Genomic DNA, 17,421 nt, shown 5'->3' on the forward strand with positions numbered 1-17,421 from the left:
GCCCAGAGCTGCGGTTCAGGGGTTTAATCTCATCAAATTAAGACATTTGGAGTCCAAGAGAAGGAAAGAAAAGTGGGGGGGGGGCCAAAGGTGGGGACCCCCCCCCCAGTCCCCCTCCAAACCCCTCCCCAGGCTCTCTGGGCCCCCCCAGTGCGGCTTTAAGCACCCGGCCCCTCTAATGCTGCAGTTGAGCTGAGGGAGGACACGGGGTGGGAAAAAGAAAGAACGATTAAAGCCAAGAGATCCCACATGGAAAACCCAGGGATGAGCAAAGGGGGGGGGGGGGGGGGCACTCACCCTCCTCATCCTCGCTGCCAGCACGGGATGAAGGTGGGGAAGGAAAAGCCGGAGAGGCCGGAGCTGGGGGGGAGGAGGGGGGAACACAAAGCAAATGGGGGGGTGGGGAAAGAGGCAAAAGAGCCCGGAATGGCACAAAGGAGGAGGGGGGAGGCCGGGTCCTGGTGCTGGAGCCGCAGCTCAGGCGCGGGCCCCCTCCTGCCGCGCGCGGGGCCGGCGCTGGGGGGGCGCCGCCGGGGGCCGGGGGGGGGCTGCGGGGGGCGGCTGCGGTCGGGGTCCTGTCCCCGGCCTCCTGGTGCGCTGCAAGGGAAGAGGCTGAGTGAGTGATGGATGTGACCCCCCTGCGGCAGCGCTGCCGCATCCCATCGCCCTGGCTCTTGGGAATCGTGGATCCCGGAGAGGTTGATGGAAAGGACCTTAAAGCTCCTCCAGCTCCAGCCCCTGCCACGGGCAGGGACACCTTCCACTAGAGCAGGTTGCTCCAAGCCCCTGTGTCCAACCTGGCCTTGAACACTGCCAGGGATGGGGCAGCCACAGCTCCTCTGGGCACCCTGTGCCAGCGCCTCAGCACCCTCACAGGGAAGAGCTTCTGCCTCAGAGCTCATCTCAGTCTCCCCTCTGGCAGGTTAAAGCCATTCCCCTTGGCCTGTCCCTCCATTCCTTGTCCAAAGCCCCTCTCCAGGTTTCCTGGAGCCCCTTTAGGCGCTGGAGCTGCTCTAAGGTCTCCCCTTCAGGAGCTTTCTCTTCTCCAGGCTGCCCCAGCCCAGCTCTCTCAGCCTGGCTCCAGAGCAGAGCTGCTCCAGCCCTCGCAGCAGCTCCACCTCCCCAGAGCTGCACCCCCAGAGCTGCGCCCCTGGCCCCGGCACAAAGGCTCCGGTGCCCCCGTGCCGGTGCCGTTACCTCTCGCGCCGGCTGCGGGGGGCGGCTGCTGGTGTCCCCTCCGGGCCCCTCCGCTGCGGCCGGGGGCTTCTTGGTGCCCGTGCTCGGGCTGGTGGCGGTGGTCGCGGCCGGGGGGGCCGCGGCGTCCCCAGGGCTGCCAAGGGCTGCGGCTGTGAGCGAGGTGCACCGCGACCGCGTGGAGTAACTGTTCTTGGGGTGGGAAACTGGGGGAAGAAGAGCCCCCGGGGTCAGTTCCGGAGGTGGGACACGGAGCATCCCCCCTCCGGCAGCTCCAGCTCCGCTCCCAGGCGGAGATGGAGGCACCGAGAGACAACGGGGCTTGTTCCAAGGGCAGCGCTGGCCCCAAACCACCCCCAGCCCAGTGCTCCCAGTGCCACCAGTGCCCGGCTGAGGGGCTCTGGTAGCAAAGGGGTGACCAGCACCTCGCTCACCCTGGCCGAAGGCTGCGATGCTCCTCTTGAGCGCGTCCAGGTCGCAGGAGAACCGTGCCACCCGGCCCAGGTCCTCGTCGTACTTGCGCTCGCTCACAAAGTGCTGCTCGCGAGAGGCAGAACACAAGGGTTAGGGCAGGAAATGGAGAGGAAACATTCCCAGGAGCGGGAATCCGCTGCTCGGGAACACTCTGGGAAGGGGGTGGCAACAGTTACTTCTGGGAACCATCCCTGCTCCTTGGAACCACCCCTGGAAACATCCCCGCTCCATGGAACCATCCCCGCTCCATGGAACCATCCCTGCTCCACGGAACCATCCCTGCTCCACAGAACCATCCCCGATCCATGGAACCATCCCCGCTCCACGGAACCATCCCCAATCCATGGAACCATCCCTGCTCCACGGAACCATCCCTGCTCCACGGAACCATCCCCAATCCATGGAACCATCCCTGCTCCACGGAACCATCCCCAAACCATGGAACCATGCCTGCTCCATGCAGTTGGCACAGCCCCAGTCCCTGCACACTCACAGGGGAGCTGGTTTCTTGCTGCACTAATCCTGTTCTGGGGCTGGTGTTTTACAGACCTCAAGTGCCTAAAGGGGCTTTGGACAAGGGCCTGCAGGGACAGGCCAAGGGGAACGGCTTTAACCTGCCAGAGGGGAGATTGAGATGAGCTCTGAGGCAGAAGCTCTTCCCTGTGAGGGTGCTGAGGCGCTGGCACAGGGTGCCCAGAGGAGCTGTGGCTGCCCCATCCCTGGCAGTGTTCAAGGCCAGGTTGGACACAGGGGCTTGGAGCAACCTGCTCTAGTGAAAGGTGTCCCTGCCCATGGCAGGGGTTGGAGCTGGAGGAGCTTTAAGGCCCCTTCAGACCAGTCCCCGATCTCTGATTTACAAACCAAAGGCTTTAACCGAGGGTGTCCCCGGGGGAAACAAACCCCTTCCTGGTGGGTCTCTGAGCCGGAGCCTGAGGAGGTGGCACCCACATTCCCTGCCCCGGCTGCTGCACGGGGCTGCACCCACCTTGATGTCAGCTCGGAGCTCCACCAGCTGCTCCTCAGACATCCGCACGGCCACGTCCGTCATCCTCTTCAGTGCCTCTGCCTTCCTCTGCCGGCTGCCCAGGATCTCCACTGGGAACACAGCGTGGCTCAGCCAGCACCACCCCAGCACCAGCACCACTGCAGCACCAGCACCACCCCAGCACCACCACCGCCCCAGCACCAGCACCAGGCTCCCCCGAGCCGCCGCTTCCCCCTGCGCAGCAGCAGAGCTGGGAAAGCCCTTTCCAGCCCCCTGGAACATGGAGCTGTTTGGGAATAGCTCCGTGGAGGAGTGTCCCAGCCTCTGCCAGGGCACAGAGCAGGTGCTGGCAGGGGCCAGCTCGTGCCACGGGACAGGCTTTGGCTGGGAATGGAGCCGGAATGTGGGAACGGGGGGGACAGAAGGTAACTCAATGGAATCCTGGTGCTGGGGGGTCCCTCCAGCAGCACCCGCAGCTCTTGGGGGGAGAACAAGGGTCTTACTGGCTTCTGCTTTCACTTTGTCCATCTCGGCCAGCAACGCCACCTCCCGATCCATGAGGCTGGAATGACAGGGAGAGATGAAGCATTAAACAAAGGCGGGTGACATCCCACGGCAGGAGCCCGGCAGAGGGCGGCAGGAGCGCGCCGGGATCGGCGGCATTCCCAACAACCCATCCTCCGAGCCCCACTGCAAAGGGGAGCGGGAGGTGCTGGGGGGCGGCTGCACCCCACCGGGCTTCACCCCTGAGGAGAGCAGGGACCACCACAACAGCGCGGAGCGGGAGCAGGAGCCGGGGCAGGAGCAGCAGATCCCGCCGGAGCTGCATCCGCAGCATCCGCAGCTCTGCTCATCCCGAGGTTCCTCCTGCATGGCCCCATGGAGAGGCTGAGAGCTGGGAAGGTGCTTATTGGGAAGGCTCTGACTTGGGAATGGGGTTTCTTGGAGCAACCACCTGAACGGGAAACCTCAGTGCACCTGAATGCAGCCTCCAGCTCCCGCTCTGCGCGGGATCAATGGAAGCAATTCCCGCTGAGCAGCAGCTCCGACATTTGCCTGCTTGTGGTGATTTATGGCCCGTCCAGCGCCTGCTCCGGGCAGGATTGGTGCTGCCGGGAGCAGAGCAGGGGCCTGGCCCAGAGCAGGGACACTGAGCCAGCACCCACTTGGGATGGAGCCTCCGGTGCTCCCGGTGCTCCATGACTGAATTCCATAGGCAGAGCTCAGCTGGAGCCTTCACCTAATTTTACACTTGGGCTGGTTGGGAGCAGAGGTCAAGTGGCTTCAGCCGAGCTGCACATGATGAGTGAGCGGGATCCATCCTTCCCTTCCTGCTGCACATCCGTGGGGAGGCACATCCCGGCCCCTCTCTGCTGCCGCAGCCCCCTCGCAGGGGGGGTTAAGGCTGTTTAAGCAGTGCACAAGGAAGCACAAAGGCACCGGGTGGGTTTTCCCTGCTGGGATCTTGGCCAGCCCCACAGGGGCTTGTCCCCAGGGAAGGGGAAGGTCGGGAATGAGGAAGCCTCCCTGCTCAGCAGGAGCACGAAGGGCAGCCCTGGCAGGCAGAGGTTAAACCAGCCCGAGCTTTGCTGCTCCAATGCCCTGTTCCAGCTGAACAAACCTGCTCCCAGCCAGGTCTGCCTTTGGCAAGAAGCCACCCCGAGGCCACGGGCTCAAGCCTCCTGCTGTGGGGTTTAAAGATCCGCTTCATCCTTCTGTGGGTCATGGAGGGGGGATGCAGCCATGGCAAAGCCCATTCAGGAAGGTGAAGGTGGTGCTGGCGAGGAGCAAAGGGGCCGTTTCCCCTCGCCCTGGGCAGCAGCTCCCGGGCTGTTTGCTGAGGGAGGCTCCCCGAGGCTGGCTCCGGCCTCCCTGCTCCCGGAACCGTGTCCTGCTCGGAGCCGGGGCTCTCCCAGCGTGCCGGGAGCGTTTCACAGCCAAAGGTGAGGAGCTGCCCACAGGGAGAGGGGCACCTCCTGCGCCATGGAGAGGGTTTGGCCTGGGGCCAGTGCTGAGCACCAGAACACCCTTAACCCGAGCCCTGGGGCTGCAGGAGGCTTCTCGGGAAGGTGAAACATCATCTCAAAACAGAAGCAAGGGCTGGGAACGGGGCAGGATGGGCTGCGGTGGCGCTGCCGCCTCCAGCAGATCCCTGTCTCCCTGCGCTGAGGATCTCAACGAGGAGCGTTTGTTCCTCACAGCCACCCGCTGAGCTCCAGCCCAGGGTTAGCACCAGCCTGACAGCTCCTCACACCTCCTGCATCCACAATGACCCTGTCCAGACACGAGCCACAGCTCAGCAGAGCCTCAAATCCCACCTCACAACGGCTCCAAGCAGAGCTGGCACGGCTCAGCCTCTGTGCCATGGCCTCAGCACCCTCACAGGGAACAACTGCTGCCTCAGATCCCATCTCCACCTCCCCTCTGGCAGGTTAAAGCCATTCCCCTTGTCCTGTCCCTACAGGCCCTTGTCCAAAGCCCCTCTCCAGGTTTCCTGGAGCCCCTTTAGGCACTGGAGCTGCTCTAAGGTCTCCCCTTCAGGAGCCTTCTCTTCTCCAGGCTGACCCAGCCCAGCTCTCTCAGCCTGGTTTCATGGCAGAGCCGCTCCAGCCCTCGGAAAGCTGTAGTTTTATTCCAGATGGATTCTCCCGAGGCTGGAACACCACGCAGGGACGGCTCAGTCCCTGCAGGAAACTCACCTGCTCTGCAGCTCGGCAAAGACCTGCTTCATCTTCTTGATGGAAGCATCCATCTCCTCCTTGACCACCACCCGGTACCGCGCCAGCGACACGGTGCAGCGCTGGAGATCCTTCACGGACTTCTCGATGTTAGAACCTACCGAGAGACACGAGTGAGCTTCAGCAGCATGGAGGCACAGCCTGGCCCTCCCACCACGCCATTCCCCCTTCTTCCAACACCAGGCACGGCTTGGGTTCCAGTGTCCCTTCCCCACGGCAGGCACGGGGCCCAGCAGGGGCAGGATGAGGCTTCCAGCACTTCCCTCTGTGGCAGGGATATCCCTCCACGTTTCCCAATTCCCAAGGGAAACCAAACGCTCTTGTGGTGGGGACCCGCTCCAAAGGCCACACACGGGCACATCCTGATGCTTTGCCTGGAGGGAATCCTCTTGGAAAGGAAAACGAAGGCTCTTCCCTTGAGAGGATGGCTCTGGCCCCACGGGGAGCCCCTTGCCCAGCTCTCTGGAGCTCCCTGCTCCCGCCAAGCTGCATTAACCCAGCTCCCCCCGTGCGGGGGGAGGACAAGCGCCCCCCCCCATCTCCCTGCCCTGAGCAACCCGCAGCAGGGGCTGAGGCGCCTCCTGCCCCCGCGGCTCCTGGCGGAGCTCAGCAGCGCAGAGAGCGCCGGGCAGGGGGGGCGGGAGGGGCTGGCACCTCCGGTGACCAGATGCGCCCAGCTTGGGGCCTTCCTCCCCCAGATGAGAAGCATCTGGAGGCGCTGCGGGCCCGGCCCCGCTCACCCCCCGCTGCTGCTCCGGGCGCTGCAGCAGGTCCCTGCCGCACCGGGGGGAGCGGGGGGGGGCAGGGTGCAATGAGCTGCCCAGATGACAACCAGGGTGTTCGCTCGCATTAAAATCAATGTCGGGTTGGCTCAGCACCGTCTGACAGCACCGCTGAGGCACAGACATGGCGAGAGCCTGGCCTGCAGCAACCTGCCTGGCACTGGGGGGGCAGAGCCGACAATGGGGGGAGCAGAGCCGACAATGGGGGGGTGCAGAGCTGACACTGGGGGGGGCACAGCTGACACTGGGGGGGCAGAGCCGATACTGGGGGGGCAGAGCCCCAGGGCCTCACCCTGGCACTGGGGGCACAGAACTGACAATGGGGGGGCAGAGCTGACAATGGGGGGGCAGAGCTGACACTGGGGGTGAAGAGCTGACACTGGGGGGGCAGAGCTGACAATGGGGGTGAAGAGCTGACAATGGGGGTGAAGAGCTGACACTGGGGGGGGCACAGCTAACACTGGGGGGGCAGAGCCGGCACTGGGGGGGCAGAGCTGGCACTGGGGGGGGCACAGCTGACACTGGGGGGGGCAGAGCTGGCACTGGGGGGGCACAGCTGACACTGGAGGGGGCAGAGCTGGCACTGGGGGGGCACAGCTGACACTGGGGGGGGCAGAGCTGACTATGGGGGGGCAGAGCTGGCAGTGGGGGGGGCAGAGCTGACAATGGGGGTGCAGAGCTGACAATGGGGGGGCAGAGCTGGCACTGGGGGGGGGCAGAGCTGACACTGGGGGTGAAGAGCTGGCACTGGGGGGGGCAGAGCTGGCACTGGGGGGGGCAGAGCCTCAGGTCTTACCCAGCTTCCTGCTGGCAGGAGACACGGGCACGTCCTCGAGGCGCGTTGCAGACAGGGAGGCAGGAGTGGAGTGGCTCAGTGCTGACCTGGACAGAGACCTGCCCGTGCTCCTGGGCTCGGGCCGCTGCCGGAGGGACGAAGGGCTCTGGGAAGGATGCAGGGTGAGCGATTGTGTGTCAAAGTCTGCTATCCCATTCTCTAGTTCAGGCACCGCTGTAGGAAAGCACACTGCTTTAAAGGGGGAGGCGGGGGGGCACCACAAGCAAAGCAAAGCAGAGACCAGCCCCTCAGAGCTGAGCCGGCCTCGCGCGGGCAGGAGGCAGCTCCTCTGCTTTGGGAACACTCGGTGCCCGTCGCATAGAACCATGGAATGTGTTGGGAGGGACCTTAAAGCTCCCCCAGCTCCAGCCCCTGCCACGGGCAGGGACACCTTTCATAGAGCAGGTTGCTCCAAGCCCCTGTGTCCAACCTGGCCTTGAACACTGCCAGGGATGGGGCAGCCACAGCTCCTCTGGGCACCCTGTGCCAGCGCCTCAGCACCCTCACAGGGAAGAGCTTCTGCCTCAGATCCCATCTCCACCTCCCCTCTGGCAGGTTAAAGCCATTCCCCGTGTCCTGTCCCTCCATCCCTTGTCCAAAGCCCCTCTCCAGGTTTCCTGGAGCCCCTTTAGGCACTGGAGCTGCTCTAAGGTCTCCCCTTCAGGAGCCTTCTCTTCTCCAGGCTGCCCCAGCCCAGCTCTCTCAGCCTGGCTCCAGCAGAGCTGCTGCAGCAGGTCCCTGCGGTGCTCCCTAGGCACTGACCTGCTCGCCGGGGCCCCGCGGGGCACTCGCACTCCTCCAGCTCCCTGGCGTCAATGGAGAGCGCATCCAGCCCCTCGCTGAGCGAATCCACGGACTCGGTGTCGTGGGCGCAGCCATTGACATGGAATCCGTTCATCCCGCCCTTCCCGGCGCTTCCCGGCGCCTCCTCCCCGCCGGACGCTGCTTTCCCGGGCTCTGGGAGGCCGCCGCTGGGCTCTGCCTGGGGCTTGGGTTTGGGTTTCTTCTTCTTGTTCTGAGGATTGGGAATCACACCACAAAGAGGGGGAAAACCGTCAAGTGTAATTCCTGAAGGGAAAACGAAGCTGCTGCCGCCTGCAGAAAGGAGCTGAAGTAAAGCCTTTAGAGCCCGAGGGGCTCCTGATCCCGGGCACAGCAGGAGGGATTTACTCAACAATGAGCACACATCCAGCAGCATTAAGGCACAAAGCACCAAGAGCAGCGCCCCGGTTAGCAGACAGGGGCTGTGTAATGATGGGAAGCATCCGAGAGCACCCAGGGGTGCACTGCCAGGGTGCTGTGCCCAACCTGCCCTCATGGTCCAGCACAGGCCACGCAGCCACAATTCCCCTCTGCCCTCCCCAGCTCGTGCTGCTGCTCGTCACGTATTCAAAGGAGTCCTTTTGAATAATGATGATTTGACTCCTGGTCCTGGTGGATTCAGGCATTAGAATATCAAATGTGGCAACTTTGCAAAGCTCCGTTTAACCCTTTTGCTGAGCAAAACACCCCCAAAAGCTGCGGTGACAAAGAAATCCACGTCCACAGAGACCGGCCCCAAACGTGACTGCTCAGCTCTGCCGCCAAACAGAGCAACGTGCCCGGCCTGCAGCGAGTCACAGCAGAGCTCTGCAGGGAGCAGGGGACCTGACCCACATCTCCCCCACGCTGTGGGTCAGTGCAATGGAGCAGCAGCGAGGACACGAGCCCAGAGCCTTTGGTTTAGATGCTGGGCCTGCCACCTCCAGCAAATGCAAATGTGCTTGAAGATGCTGGGTACAGCTCGTCCTGCAAATCCCTGCCCCGGCAGCCAGGCACCGCTGACCCACAGCTGCTGCGCCACCACGGCTGCCCTTGACCTCTCCTCTGGCTCTGAAGCTCTGAACACAAAGGGAAATGCTTTGGCAAAGTGCATTGTAAAAGCATTACCTTTTTCTTGCCTGTTACAGTCCATTCCTTCAGCACTTCACTGGCGTTGCCTGGAATGAAAGGCAGGGATGAGGCTCTCCCCTGGCACGCTCCCCACAGCTCGGGGTCAATGCTCTCAGGGACTGGTTTCGGTTTTGCTTTGGGAATGGGGGTTCCTCCCTTCCAACGCTGGGGCCAGCATTAAAAGACCAAGGAAAAGCCACCCCTTCCCTCTGGCTTTGCCCACTGAAGGCTGAGGGAGCTGCTGGAGCACGGCCTGGCCTCGGCTCCCTGCTGGGCTCTCCCCAGACGCCGCCTGTGCGGAGGCTGCAGCCCGAGGAGGAGCTGTGGGTGCCCGCAGGCCGGCGGCTGGCAGGGCTGGGCAGCACAGACAGAGCTGCAGGGCCCAGCCCTGGCACCTCCCCAGGGCACCACATCCACCCAGCCGGGCCCAGGCAAAGTACAAGGAGGCTGAGGCACTCCCGCTCTGCCCACAGGGGCAGGAGCTCCTGCCCTCAGCAAACCTCCTGCACCTCAGGAGCCATCAACCACTTCCCTGTGAGCCCGGGGAACAGGCCCAGCTACAACCCGGGAGGAGGATCCCCGTTAGGTGCCTGTGGATGTGCTGAGGCCCCCGGCTCCCCCCGGCCCCCAGCCCCACGTACCTTCCATGAAGGCTTGCACCGTCCTGTCCACGCAGTTGTCGAAGTGCTGCAGCACGAGCACGATCTCGTTGTTGCTCCTGTTGGGGACGATGGCTCTCACGGCGCTGATCTGGAGGGGACAGAAGGGGACATGGAGAACCCATGTGCTTCATCACACCCAAGGACTTCCTCATACACCATTTAGCCTGAGTAAAACCTGGCTTTTGAGGGAGGAAGCTCCCGGCCAGCACCATCCTTCCCCTTGGAGAGATGAGGATACAGCGCCAGGAGCTCCCCGGCATGGGGCACTTGAGGGTCTCAGCAGACACGTTTACCTTCTCCTTCATGTTTTCGAAGGTTCCTCCCTGGGCCAGCACGGTGTTGGACTGCACATCAAAAACAAAGCCAGACGGATCTGCAAAAGCAAAGCAGAGGGAAAGGCTCTTCTGAGCATCAGAGGTGGGAGGTCAGCTCCGAGCTGCTGCTTTGCCAAGGAGAACGCTGAAGCCTACAAGTGCAGAGCATCTGCTGCCTGACCCTGCCAGCACCAGCGGGGACTGGGAGCTGCTGGGATCAGCCCCCTCCCAGCCTGAAGGACCAGGTTCTGCCCAGCCACGTTTGCCAATGCCCTCCCAACCCTAAACTGGTTCCAGAGCTCTGGGTCAGAGGAGGTGCTGGGGCAGAGTGACTCCCACCCCACGTCCGTGCTCAGCCCAGCCCAGCACTAAGGAGTTAAGAGCAGCACAGGAGCCTCAAGCAGTGGTTAAGAGTCTCCTCCACCTGCACATACAAATGGCAAGCAGACTGATAAATGGGCTGGAAGATCCAGCAGCTTGTGTTCCTGCCAGCCACAATCTCCAAGGCAATGCTTAAATGTTCCAGGAGAGACCCATAACGGAGACAGGCGTCAGCACCGGCTCCGTGGGCCACCAGCGAGCAGGGGGCACATAAATCTGAGCCCCACACGAGCTCCTGGGGTCACAGAGCGATGCCAGGGGCTGCAGGAAAGGGATCCTGCACCACGACGTGCTCCCAAGCAGGGGCTCGCTGCTGGGAGGCTGTTCTCTTGCAGCCGGATGCCTCGAGCCCTGCGTGGAACGGGAGAAGAACCAGAGCGAGCTCCTCGGGTGGCTTTGGGGAGCACCAGGAGAGGGATATGTGCCATAGGGCCGCTATTCCGAGCTGCTGATCCGTGTTCTTCCCCTCACCTCCTCTAAATAACCGGGATGCGCTTCCAAGCCACCCCATTGACTTCCAGAGACATTGATGTAGCATTTAAAGCAGCTGCCTCCAACTCCTGCCAGACCCGAGCGTGATGGAAAGGTCAGGCTCTTGTGGAGGCTGCACACGAGCAGTTAAATCCTTCCTCATCCATCCTTCCCCCTTTAGCCCCAGGAGCACGATTCCCTCCAGCTTTCCAAGGCCAAATTCCCAACTTTCCAGCTCTTAATCTTGTCAGTGGCTTTGCCAGCACTGAGAACAGCGATCTTCCCTCAGCATCCCTGCGGAGCCGCTCGCGAGGGCACGGCACCAGGGAAGATGAAGCTCTGCCCATCCTCAGCCGCTCAATCCCATCGGCTCTGCTTCCACTCGCTCTTCCAGGGCCGGAGCTCAGCCCCAGGCCTGCGGGTGGGAAGGTGTTTGTCATGCACGGACCCATCCGACACTGCCCCTGAGCACTCATTAAGCAGGCTCTGCGGTGACACTGGGAATGTGCGGGAAGGATGGAATGTTAAACACCAGCACTGCAGGACTGGGGCCACCAGCACATCCGAATCCCATCCCATGGCGCAGGAGAGGCTCCAGCCCAAAGCCCAGGCACTGTGTCCATCGGGCTGATCCCTCTGCATCACCCCCCTGTCACACTGAGCTGATGGGAAAGCCCCCAGGGCTGGTGCCCCCGGCCCCCACTGCATCCTCCAGGCACCCAGCTGGGAAGAAACCCTTCATCCCAAAGCACCTCCTCGCGTATCGCAGGGCTGTTTATTGGAGTAACCAATGCAGGATCCTTCGGTGATGCCAGGAAGGATCCACCCTCCCAAAGAGCAGCCGGCTCCCCCGGGACCAAGCCCTCTGCTCTATGAAACACTCCACCAGCTCTTACAGAAACTCCTTTAAGCCCCCAGGACCAGCTTCAAGTGGAATTTCTCCCACGTTTGGGGTTTTGTGGCTCCGGCCAAAACCTTCCCAAAGAGCTGTCGCCATTCCCACATTCCTGGTTTCCAGGCAGTGAAACGGCTCCTCGGTGCATCCCTGGGAGCAGGAGCCCGGGTGCTGCTTCACTCAGGACCTGCCGTGCTCAGAGCGCGGCTGGATGTGACCTGACTGCGCTTTACAGACGGAGCCGCTTCCTCCTCAGCACGGATCTTATGAGTAAAGAGTGAGTAACCCGCAGGAGCAGCAAACCCTGCCCAGCGCCAGCACTTACAGCCCAGCTCTTCATTGCTGTGCTCATGGCGCTGCTCGGACCGGGGCGGGGGCTCCCGGCCCTTCCACAACTGCTGCATTATTCAACGGGGGCCTGGCTGGTTCCTCTCTCTCCACGCTTCCCCCCACCCTTTGTTCGGCTGCTGAGGGGCTTTGTTCCGCTTCCAGAACAAGCCATTCCTTACCTGAGCAGCCCCGCTCCCTGGCAGAGGGCTGGGAATCGCTCCTTGCCTGCATTAACATTCCAAAGCAGCAGGAAAGTGGTCATTGGCAATTCAAGGCCAGGCAGAAGGCTCGGTTTAACCCTCCCCTCCCCTCATGGCCTGGTGCTGGAGAGGAGCTTGGGCAAAGCAGGACAAAGCCCCAAGCCACTGCATCCTGCTCCGTGCCATGGGCCACATCCCTTCGCTTCCCTCCAGGAGCCCAGCACACGCCAGTGGTGCTGGTGGGTTCACCCCACACCGCTTTGCCCCACAGCACCCCGTGACGTGCTGCTCTCCTTCAGGAGGCGACGTGCCAGACCCTCAGGAAGAGCTTCCCATGATCCCTCTCCCTGTTCCCTGCCAGGACCCGTTATTCCCCTCCTGTTCCCGAGCTGCGTTTGCCTCTCGCCGGGCTCCGCTTCCAGCATCAGTTTTCCTCGTGCTCCTGACGCTTCCAGGAGCCCAAGGTACAAACAGCACCTTCCAAGGAGCTGGTTCAAATAGAAGGAAAAGCCACAACCCCCTCCCACTCCCCCCGGCTCCGCACACTGGAATTAATGCTCCACTCGGGACAAAGCTCATCCCTCCCTGGAATACTGCAGGAGCAGCTTCGCCGCAGGAACAGGCAAACCAGGGAGGAGAAAGCAAGGGGAAAAGCTGCTCTCAAAGCTGCTCCTTGTCCTTTTCCACAGGGGAAAGGGATTGAAGGAGGTCGAGTTTGGATCAGGGAGCTGAGCTCACCCAGCCCAAGCTTCCTCATCGGATTCCTGGCAGGACAAGAAGGGACGACGCAGGAGAGGGGGGACAAGGGCTGCAGCAGGAACAGGGTCTAGTTTTGGTAGAGCTGATCCTGGGAGGGACCCAGAATTCCTCATGTGGGACCCAAAATTCCTTATAAGGGACCCAGAATTCCTCATGTGGGACCCAGAATTCCATATGAGGGATCCAGAATTCCTTATGAAGGACCTAGAATTCCTTATAAGGGACCCAGAATTCCTCATGAGGGACTCCTCAGGGTCCCCCTGCCCCGGGGCCAGCAGGCACCAAGCAGGGACCCCAGTGCGATGCATCCGATGGGCTCTGCAGCATCCTGGTTTTCCTGGCTGCCCCCGTCACATCCCAGCAGGACTCGGGAGACAATTCCTGTCCAGCCACACACGAAATGCTGCTGAAGCTGCCCCCAGGAGGCTCCGGAGCTGTCACCATGGAGGTGACAAGGAGACAGCAGCAGCTCTGGGGGGGGCCCAGCAAACCCAATTAACCCCTTTCCTAATGGAGAGCTTGGGAATCGCTGGTGCTGCCCACGGCAGCATTCCCTGCCTCTTACCTCTCGTGTTTTGCTTCCTAGACATCTCCAGGCACACGGGAGGGGGGAATGACAACAGCAGCAGCAGTATCCTCGCCCCGGCGCAGCGGATCCAAGCGGGAAGCAGCAGGGATCTGGGATGGGATGGCCAAAGGGGGGCTGGGGTGGCAGAGCTGCAAGCACGGCTCTTCCCGGGAACAGGAGCTTCTGGTCAGGAAGGCTTCCCTGGGAAAGGCGGAGGGGTCTCAGGGGCTGGAAAGGAAAGAAATGGGAATGTCAAGGAAGGAAAGGAGTGAAGTGATGCCGAGGACACCCCGAGGCTCCGGCTTCTTGGAGCCACCTTAGGAAGGGAAAGGAAGGGATGTGGAACAGAAAGCACCAGGATCCAGGTGCAATTCCAACAGGCTCTAAGCCAGTGTCTAAGCAGGGAGGGATAAACCCCCCCAGAACAGCAGCATTCCCATAAGTGTTTAAATGCTTTTTCCCTGCTTGATCCAAGTGAGCTGGAGCCCAAACCTGCCCCATCCATGTGGAATTACAGCATTCCCTGTGCTGGCCCTGCCTGAAGGAGGCAGCGAGAGGCTGGTGACAGGTTAAACAAAGAACAAGAGGATCCATAAGGTAAGGAAACAATGGAGAGGGAGGATCCGGCCCTGTACAGAGCCTGAAAGCTGGAAGCATAATGGGAAAAATGAGGGAAAACCAGGGAAAACCCATCCCAAAACACTGGCCATTGGATGTGAGGAATGCAGCGAGGCTCCTGGCACGCAAGAACCGGCCTCAGTGCGGCAGGTTCAGCCCCAGGGGCTAATCCCAGACATTCCCATCACTGGGATTTTATTGGCTCCAGAGTTGTTTCTAATCCCTGCCCCTGGCAATCTAAATCCCAGAGCACAAAAAGGGATTTTTACCTGCCAAGAATCCCGGAATTCTCCCGGTTAAATCCCTTCACTCCTTCAGAGGCACCAAACCCCCCCTGGAAAAGCCGGTGGCCGGTCAGCTCTGCTCCAGCTGGGAATTCCGTGCGATCAGGCACGGCTCGGAGCACTGTCCGAGCAGTTTCACTTCCCGCTGTGCCCGCACCGGGAATGGCTCTGGAGACGGGAGATAAGGGCGGGTGGGGAAGGTGCTGGGGCGCTGCCCTGCGCCACCAGCGCTCCGGACCTGCTCCAAGCTGGAACAGCCAAGCCCAAAGCACCTGAAGAGCCCAGGAAGAGCGTTTTCCCTATTCCAAAGGGGAAAACTAACCAGTGTTTAGGTCCTGGGTGGGAAACAAACACAGAACAGGCTTGGAATTACTCCTTGGCAAGCGGAATTCCAAGCATGGGAGTGATTCCAGGCTGGCAACCAAAGCCTACAGGGATGTGAGGATGGGAGGATGCAGCGAATGCTGCAGCCCGTGGTGAGAGCCCCGTTACCAACACGGCTCCCAAACTCCTCCCCGGAAAAGTTCATCTGCTCCCACTGGAAACCCACGTTCCCGTTAACGGCACAAACAGTGGCTCGTTTGGGAAGCAGGAAAAGCTCCGGCGCTTTAGAGGCAGCAGGAAAGAGACGGGTTCGGAATCACACCCAGCGGCTGCTCCTGCTCGAGCAGCCGACTTGTGGAGCTCAACAGCTCCCTATGGAAGGGAAATGGGATGAACAGGGAGAACTTCGGCTGGATTTGGGTTTAGGAGTCTATGGAAGAGGCTTTTTGCTGGGAAACAGGGAGTTCTGAGTGGGAATGTGCTGCCGGAGGGGCTTCACATCCACATCTTGCGGCAGTGCCTGGCTCTGGAGTCCAGCAGCCGCTTCCCTTCCCGGTTCCACCTCCATGGAGCATCTCCACAGCCATTCCCGAAGCACATCCCAGGAGGAGAAACGCTCCTGGGTGTAACTGAGCACGTTCACAAGCACAAGCCCATTGTCCGAGCCTCCGGCACCTCGGGAACGCGGGAGCTCCTCCCAGCCCCGGATCCTCCTGGAGGGAATTAACTCCATCTCCCAGCCTGGGCCAGCTCCAGAGGGATGGTTCCACTGGGAATACCGGGATTTATTCTACCTGCCACAGGACACGGGGAGTTCTAGCAGCAAATCCCAGTTCACACATGCGCCTGCTCCAATAGGTGCCTCCATCCTTCCTGCTCCAAGAAAACTTTTCTCCCCCAAAACAGACCATGAATCATTCCCCGTTGGAATCCCACATCCAGGAGCAGGGAATCGCAACCTGGGGCTGGAGTTTTATCCCCTCAATCCCAGACAATCCCTTCCCCAAAGCTCCTTCCAGCAAACACGGGCCGGGTCGGAGCGAGGCGCCGGCACGAAGCAGCTTTTCCCTCTTGGATGAGCCCTTTCCTGGTGCTGGAAGAAGGATTGGGAATGATACAGTGGAAACAACCATTTGAGGATGTATAAACCCAGGTTCTCAATATCCCCCGGGGGGGTTTCCTGGTGTTCCCTTGGGAAGGAGCATAAAGCTGGGAGATAATGGGCTATATCCCGGTTAAATCCCCATTTCCATGTCCCTGCTCCCGCTGCATTATGCAGAGCACCCGGGCATTCGCAATTCCCAAATATCCCCCTCTCAGCCTTCATTGGGCAGCACCTGGGGACACAAAGAAGGAAAAGGATGGATTCCAGAGGAGAAAACACAAGGAAACGCTGGGATCCATCCCAATGCTGCTTCCCAGCACTGGGATCCAGCTCCCAAAGCCCACAGAGTGCTCAGAGGTGAAGGAGCAGAGCGGGGTCTGTGCCCCTGGGGGCAGGATTCCTGCTGGGACGCTGTTGCCACGCTCACATTCCACAAAGTGGGAATCACTGGTGGGATCAAGATCCCCGATACACTCAGAGAGAGTTGGAACCAGCTTCCCAATGGGAGCATCCAGTGGGAACACAGCACAGGGTTAAAGCAGGGCTTAGACCTGACCCCCGAGGGGGGGTCAGCGCTCCCCATAGAGGGGACGGGGCTGGGGGGGGGTCACCGCTCCCCATAGAGGGGACGGGGCCGGGGGGGGGTCACCGCCCATTACCCCCCCATTACCCCCAATAACCACCCCCAAAGCTGCCCCCCCTCCCCCAGAGCCGCCCCACCGAGGCCTCCCCCGCCCCAGCACCCGCACAGGGCCCCACAGCCCCCGGTACACACACAGCGCGCCCCCCGGCCCGGGCCCGATCCCCCCCCCGCACTCACCGGGGCCCCCCCTCACCTCAGGCCGCCGCGATGCACCGGGAGGGGGGCGGAGGGCCGCGGCCCGGCAGGAGCCCTCAGGCCGCCCCACAACCAATCAGGAAGAGGCCACCGCTCGCTAGCCAATGGCGGCTTGGGATCGCCGCAACGCGTCCGCCCTCCTGGAGTATTCCGCCAATGAGAGAGGAGGAAAGGCCCGGCTTAGTCCGCCCTCCTTCTCCGCCGGCCTTTCAGATGCGACGCCGGGGCCGGGCCGAGCGCGTCTGGCCAATGAGGGGGCAGAACGGAGACGCGGGGGGAGGAGGGAGGCGCCCCGCCAGCCAATGGCGAAGCGGCCCGGCCGACGCAACGGCGAAAGCCCCGCCCCGTCACGCCGGGAAAGGCGGGACCAACCTCCGCCGAGAGCCAATCGGATCCACGAGGGACCGGCCGGGGCGGGGCGGCTGGTGCCGAACGTGGACGGAAACTGCCGAGAGCCACCGCCCTGAGGCGGAAACATCCGAGTGCCCTCCGGGAACAGCCGAAGACTGAGCGGCGGCGGGGTCCGAGGGGCTGAGCTCGGTGGTCGCGGGTTCGCGGCGCCGCTGCGCCTAAACAGCCCCGGAGCTGCCGGTTGTGCAGGGGCCGGCGGGTTCCCCGTGCACAGAACCCCGGGCAAGGCTTTGCACAAGCCCCATGTGATGGGTCACACAAGCCCCCCCCCGTCCCTGTGCAAGGGTCTACCTGTGGCCCGCCACCCCTCGCCCATGTCGC

At 62.0% G+C, this 17,421-nt stretch overlaps 1 protein-coding gene across 5 annotated transcripts; it reads right to left on the reverse strand.

Annotated features, from left to right (window-relative positions):
- Positions 1 to 9: 9 nt before the first annotated feature.
- Positions 10 to 17,182, reverse strand: SPATS2 (spermatogenesis associated serine rich 2). Of its 5 annotated transcripts, none has more exons than XM_030510386.1 (14): positions 16,688 to 17,182; positions 14,408 to 14,590; positions 13,518 to 13,748; positions 9,896 to 9,975; positions 9,582 to 9,690; positions 8,938 to 8,987; positions 7,771 to 8,023; positions 6,970 to 7,182; positions 5,353 to 5,488; positions 3,157 to 3,215; positions 2,654 to 2,763; positions 1,629 to 1,731; positions 1,198 to 1,400; positions 10 to 597 (listed from the first exon to the last, which is right to left on the reverse strand). In XM_030510386.1, the coding sequence occupies exons 3-14, from the start codon at positions 13,540 to 13,542 to the stop codon at positions 478 to 480; spliced, it is 1,461 nt and encodes a 486-aa protein (XP_030366246.1). In that variant the 5' UTR covers positions 13,543 to 13,748; positions 14,408 to 14,590; positions 16,688 to 17,182; the 3' UTR covers positions 10 to 477. The 5 variants fall into 5 exon arrangements, with proteins under 5 accessions (XP_030366246.1, XP_030366248.1, XP_030366247.1 ...); XM_030510388.1 differs by having other exon boundaries at positions 16,672 to 17,182; XM_030510387.1 differs by lacking the exon at positions 16,688 to 17,182 and adding an exon at positions 14,745 to 16,290.
- Between the last annotated feature and the right edge of the window lie 239 nt (positions 17,183 to 17,421).

This window comes from Strigops habroptila, chromosome 23 (genome assembly GCF_004027225.2).
Source record: "Strigops habroptila isolate Jane chromosome 23, bStrHab1.2.pri, whole genome shotgun sequence".
NCBI lineage: Eukaryota > Metazoa > Chordata > Aves > Psittaciformes > Psittacidae > Strigops > Strigops habroptila.